The sequence below is a fragment of the Doryrhamphus excisus genome, linkage group LG5 (genome assembly GCF_037039965.1).
Source record: "Doryrhamphus excisus strain RoL-2023G ecotype Guam linkage group LG5, RoL_Dexc_Guam_v1.1, whole genome shotgun sequence".
Classification (NCBI taxonomy): Eukaryota; Metazoa; Chordata; class Actinopteri; order Syngnathiformes; family Syngnathidae; genus Doryrhamphus; species Doryrhamphus excisus.
Genome location: NC_136361.1, coordinates 20,828,104 through 20,834,281, shown reverse-complemented (window position 1 = coordinate 20,834,281; position 6,178 = coordinate 20,828,104). Strand labels below are relative to the sequence as shown.

At 43.2% G+C, this 6,178-nt stretch overlaps 1 protein-coding gene across 1 annotated transcript; it reads right to left on the bottom strand.

Annotated features, from left to right (window-relative positions):
- Nucleotides 1-1,231: 1,231 nt before the first annotated feature.
- tent5aa (terminal nucleotidyltransferase 5Aa) lies at nt 1,232-6,137 on the bottom strand. Its single transcript, XM_058053444.2, has 2 exons — nt 4,344-6,137; nt 1,232-3,962 (listed from the first exon to the last, which is right to left on the bottom strand). Exons 1-2 carry the CDS (start codon nt 4,767-4,769, stop codon nt 3,183-3,185), a joined length of 1,206 nt encoding a protein of 401 aa, XP_057909427.2. The 5' UTR covers nt 4,770-6,137; the 3' UTR covers nt 1,232-3,182.
- Nucleotides 6,138-6,178: the final 41 nt, after the last annotated feature.

Below are 6,178 nucleotides of genomic sequence, written 5' to 3'. Positions count from 1 at the left end.
TGAGATAACGGTTAAATATAGCGATTGAATGATTTTATGAAGGTCTAATGTATTTTTAAGTCATCAGACAAGTCAAGTCCTTAGTCATCGATGTTAATGTCCAAGTCAAGTTGATGGTATTGTCGTGTCCATTGTTTACTGTTACTAATGTCTTCACCATATCAAGTTGTCACTGTCAGCTCTATTGTGAAGAGTTTTATTTCAATCTGACAATGTACCCGGGTCCATTTTGGCCTTAGTCCTGGTTGTCTGTGTATTGTGGCGAGTGGGGTTGGATGCTATTAGAAGCGAGAATTTGATGAGCAGGCAGAGATATTCATTCTACAAGAGCATTAAAGTCTGTTTTGGGGTGGATGCAAATCCCCTCACATTCAAGCCGCAGCTCTGTCTGGCAGCAGCCGGACAGTTCTGGATGAGTTTCTGGTCGGGCCTACTGGGCCCAACAGGCCCTCTCAGTGGGGAGCTGATTCGAAAGCGGCTGAATGGCAGCATCAGTGAAAAGAGACACTCTCACTTTTTTTTTTTTTTTTTTGTGAAAAAAAAAACAAAAAGTCTGGTTGCATTTAGATGTGGCTCCGTGCTGCATTCCATGCACGCCACAGCTATATATTTCAGCCACATAAACACATGAAGATGGTCGGTTCTTCTGGCAAGTGGCTTATCGGTTCTTTAATGTGAAATCCCGCAAACTGTCCCCCTGTTTGTCAAAGAGCAATAAAAGAATAATTCATAGCTTTATCACAAATTGCAAACCCCTGCCATTGCAGAAGAATGAATATTTTTCTTTTTAAAATCATCCCTGCATATTTTAGGACTTTTTTTTTTTTTTGGCTCACAAAAAATCCACAGTGGTTTTTGTTAAATCCTGCTGACAGACGCACACGGAGCTCAGACCTCAGTCTAATCAGTCTGAAAAAGTGTCAGCTTTTTTTTAAAGAAAACTGGGCAAAAGCACGATGACATATTTACACCTTTCATGCTTTTGCTTTGACAAATGGCCTTACTTTAGATTTGTTGATGCTGCGCAGATCAGTGGAGACTACGATGCACTGTAATTGGAATGTTAATTATTGCTGCAGATGGAGCACCTGCAGAAATCTTACACTATGAGCTTCCAAAATTCGGCTATGCGTCTTTCCTGACTGTAACGCATCATCCATTCAGTCATTAGGCACGACATGAGAACATTAATGTGATTTTCATATCTTTTATTGATGAAAACATCTTTTTACTTTTAACCCATCGGACGCACGACAACATAGCAAAAAGCTATTGAGAACAAATCCATTGAAGCCCAATCACAGATTCACAGACGTGCAGTCTGTTACATTGATATTTATACATATATATATAAAATAACACTCATAAAAATATACATACAAGACAAGGATTTGACCTTTTCTTTTCCCTGTGTGTTTTGTAAATACTGCAGCATGAGGAACACATGTGAGCTGACGCGTACAAGACAATGCAGTAATCCACCATCTCTAATTGATAGGCACAATCACTAATAGACAGACTTCAGATAGGAAGATGGGAAAATATCACTGAGTTAAAAAAAAAAAAAAAAAAGGCAATACAATGCCTGCACAATCCAAAGGTTTCCATCAACAAAGATGAGAATGTGAGAATAAAAATGATGAGGATTTATAGCAGTTTTGGATTGGTTGTGCTCGTCAAATGTCATGATTTACTTTTTTTTTTTTTTTTTTTTTTTACACACCGGCAGGAAAGGCTGCAGCATAAGTAAATTGGCAAAGCTGAAGCATTTATTCATATATGTACAAAAAATGCTGGGAATCCTGCTTTCAAAACAATTCATAGCAGCAACACCACAATGTAACACCTCATAAATTTGATGTCATTTTTATCTTTTACTTCTTCGCTTATGATGATTTTTTATTTTTTATTATGAAAAAATGGCACAATACTTTGTATTTCCAGGATAGAAAAAGGTTTAAAGTTGTGATCCGGTACAGAGTGAAGCATGGTGGCCTTAAGAAGATAAACCCCATCACCAGCTGCACCCACCTCTCCCATTTCCTTTCTTCCTTCTCATTTTTAATATCTTTTTCTGCAACAAAACAGCATCCTAAGTACATGAACACATAAAGAAATGATCTGAATCTATCTGAGGGCTACCAAAATATTTGGTATTGCAAAGGCAAGCCTATATCTGCAGCTCTTGAGCAGCAGCTGAGGAATTCCCTGTCAGGGTGCTACAGCAAATAGTGTCTCATCATCTGAGGCGTCACGGCAAATATTCTTCAAGCGTATGAACACACTTTCTATTTTTTTTCTTTTTTTTTCAATGGCTTTGCAGCACCACCACCGAGGAGGCCGTTGTCATCACAACACAATTACACTAAAGAGCTGTTTGACTGTATTTGGAGGGTGGGTCCATTTCATGACGGATGTCCGCTAAAAAGAGATTTAGTGCTCCTCAAAAGCATTTGCATACAATATCAAAGTGGCTCTGACCTGTGTGACATATTCCCTTCAAACTATACATGGAACTAGAAGGTTTTCTGATGGTATTAATACTTTAATGATCATGTATTTTTACACACAATCTCAAAACAGGACATTTTTGCTACTACCATCCAGCGAAAAACGACTTTTATGCACTTTAGGAATGCTCCAGTTTGTGCACCATCGTTCTCTCAAACATGCATAAGCCTTCCTGGTGCTAATTCACAGGAAAATAATCACACAGCCTGCTCTTGCTCAAGGGTAATAGGCACTTAAACACACATTCAGTTACACAAATAGATAGTATAGAGCTTCATATATGTCATTTTCCCCTATAAAAAACAGGGTTTTATTGTAAATAATGTAAAATCTTTGGTCTGTAACAACCATATTTATACCCAAATGCAAAGGAGTTGTGGGTTTAATAGCCAAAAGGTATTCTCCCAGACTAATCACTTCCTGTCGAGTGCAGTTGCACAAGTCCCCACGTTAGCAAGGTGGGTGAGAGATATTCACATTGAGCCGACGCTTTTTTTTTTAATCTATCATTCATACTCAACGTATGAACACAAACACAAGCTTTGATGCAAAACATTAAAAAAAAAAAAAAAAAAGAGGCCGCTTTGCTGTCAGGTGACAAGTTGGCGGTGGCGGCCATTGCTCCTGTTCAAATAAATCACCCTCTTCCTCCTCCTGCGCTCCCGGCTGGCTCAGTTACAGGGCAGCCAGGTGGAGTAGGCGGGCTGCTGGCACGCAAACACCGGCTGGACCTGCGCGATGTAGTAGTTGCTGAAGTTGCCGTCTGCCACGTACGGAGCGGGTTGGTAGTAACAGGTGACGTTGGCCACGTTGGGAATGACGTTCTGCTCGGCCAGAACACGCACCGCCAACATGGCGATGAGCCCTAGAGTCTGCCGCCTCTCGTGTCCCATGAGGCACACCGTGCTCTCGTTGACCACCCCGTGGAGCGTCATCAGGTAGTCATACTTGCGGTCCTCCAAGCCCACAAAGTGGTTTTGAAGGTAGGACTCCAGCTTGCGTTGCTGCTCGCCGATGTCGGGGAAGTCAATGAAGAAACGTGAGCACATGTAACGTTGAAGCGACTTCATCTCGGATTCCGAGGCGGCCCGGAAGCCCCTCACAAGAAGGTGGCAGTACTTCAGCAAGCCGCCGCCTCGGATCTCCTCCGGATTCCGGGTGCAGATGATCTTGCAGCGGAGGTGATCCAAAGCCTCGCTGAAGTCGCCGTACACGCTTTCGCCCATGATGGTGGGATGGAACGTGGCGGTCATGGCGTTCTCCGAGCACTCGTAGAAGAGCAGCAGGGAGTCCAGCTTGATCTGGAATGAGTCCACACTGAACTCAAACTGACGGCGGAGAGAGTCCACGAACTTCAGCTCCACGTTCTTGCCCCGATTGTTGGACAGGGAGATGAGGCTCCAGCGGTCGGAGTCGTTACACACCTTCACCATCTTCTGCACGTAGGCTTCCTGCATGAGGCGGAAAGAACGTCGATTCAGTCATGAATGTTTCAAAGTCAAGTTATTTCTGGCTGAAAAGTTCTCATGAATGCTGAGCCTCGTAATTTAAAAAAAAAAAATGTGCTGGGATCTGAGATCTAGCTGGCTGAGCTCGGGTTACCTTCTAAATTGGTTTAGCCCAATCCTCTTAGGAACTCTTTACTATCACCAAACTCATCTAATTGCACATTAATCTGGCCCACAATGGTCGTTAAACTCAGTACAATTAAATCTTACCACATTTTAATTCAACAAAAAAGTACAGTCCAAAGAGTCCAAAGCGAGGCATGGGGACTAAGTCCGACACAAACCAAAGACCACCTGTAAAAAGTCTGGTGTGCGCCTGCCTACCTTTAAAGTTAAGGGGGTAATCTTCTCTTTATTCACACAGTCGGGTAAAAAGTCCAGGAGACAGTCCAGAACAATGTCCTTCACAATCTGGAAGTCACTTTCTCCTTTCATATCTGCGCAAAATATGAGGTCAAGGTCCTTGAAGCCCAGTCCGCTGTCTTCATGCAGGATGTGGCTGGCCGCAGAGCCGTTTAACCGGACGTCCCGGACGTGGATGTCTCTCTCCTCCATCCTGCTTCGCACCACTTTGACAATCTGCCTGGGTTGCATCTGCAGCGTGGGGAAGTTTCCTCGTCCGTGGATGGGGATGGTCTCCGTCAGGATGGCGTCCAGGCGCTGCACTTGCTCCCAGCTCAAGACGCTGACGCTGCCGCCTTCGGTTTCAGGAAGACGGCCGCTAGTGGAGCTGTTGTCGCCCCCTGACATAATGATGCTGGAAATGACTTAATTGTTTAATCAAAAGAAATGAGATCAAATGCGTAATTACGCACGAAGTCAGTGCCGCGGAGTGACTGGATGCGCATCGAATCTCAGCATTTCAAAAAAATCCAAGTGGGTGTTAAACAAAAATAATAGTGGAGAACCCCCCCCCAAAAAACGAATACAGCAACAAGTGACCTGCAGCTCGGAACCAAAGTGCGACAAAGACGCAAAGATCGCCTCCGGTGCTGCCGTGAATGAGTCCGAGCAGTGTGCATCACAGTCTTTGAAGGTGTGTTATGATCCAGGAGCTGCTTCGCTTTTCCGGCTCCATCGCTCAAAGGCACGCCTATGATTTGATCAATTTGCATGAATAAGCTGCTCCTCGCGTTGCACTTTGGCACACTTCTCCCAGTCACCATCAGCGCTCCGCAAGGAGAAGCTGGGGTCCTCCAGGAGGGTCAGCCTTTACAATTTCTTTGATTTCTTCTCCCTTCTGCCAGGAAATGTTCCGCTTAAAGCAACATGTGCGCGTCTGTCGTCCAACTTGCTTTCCCGGAGTCTATCAAACGCCATATATTCCCCTACCGGTCAGGAAATTAACTGTTACCTATCCACTCATCATTAGAGTCGATCCAGATGCCGATCTTAGAGATACCAATTCAGTGTCTGTTTCTGATTGATACTAGCATGATTAAATCGATATTTTTGTTAAGTTATTTCTAATTGATTAAAAAAGTTAGATATACAGTATGTATTAATGGGAATAAATGTGTCAATTTATGATATTGTTCCACTTATATTCATTCATTTATTCATTTTCTACCGCTTATTCTTATTATTATCCCAGCTGTCTTCGGGGTGAGAGGCGGGGTACACCCTGGACTGGTCGCCAACCAATCACAGGGCACATATAAACAAACAACCATTCACACTCACATTCATACCTATGGACAATTTGGAGTTGCTAATTAACCTAGCATGTTTTTGGAATGTGGGAGGAAACTGGAGTACCCGGAGAAAACCTATAAAACTCCACACAGAGATGACAGAGAGTGGAATTGAACTCGGGTCTCCTAGCTGTGAGGCCTGCACGCTAGCCACTCAAACACCGTGCAGCCCTCCACTTATATTGTTTATTGTTATTATCTTAACACTACATATAATCAGCTATGCCATGATTTGACATGATAGAATGGAAAAAAGTGCTCCTCCCATTTGGTGTGGAAGTGGTAAATTGTTTGCTTCTTACATTGTCCTTCTTCGCTACCCAATGTGAACCCCTTTTAAGTTTAGAATAATACATTCTTAGTTAGCTCTCTATTGAGATATGCTTAAAGCCGTAGCCACTAGCAATGTGGTGTAAACAAGGAATAATACGGTGTGTAAAGGTGTCTATAGGGGTGTTATTTCAT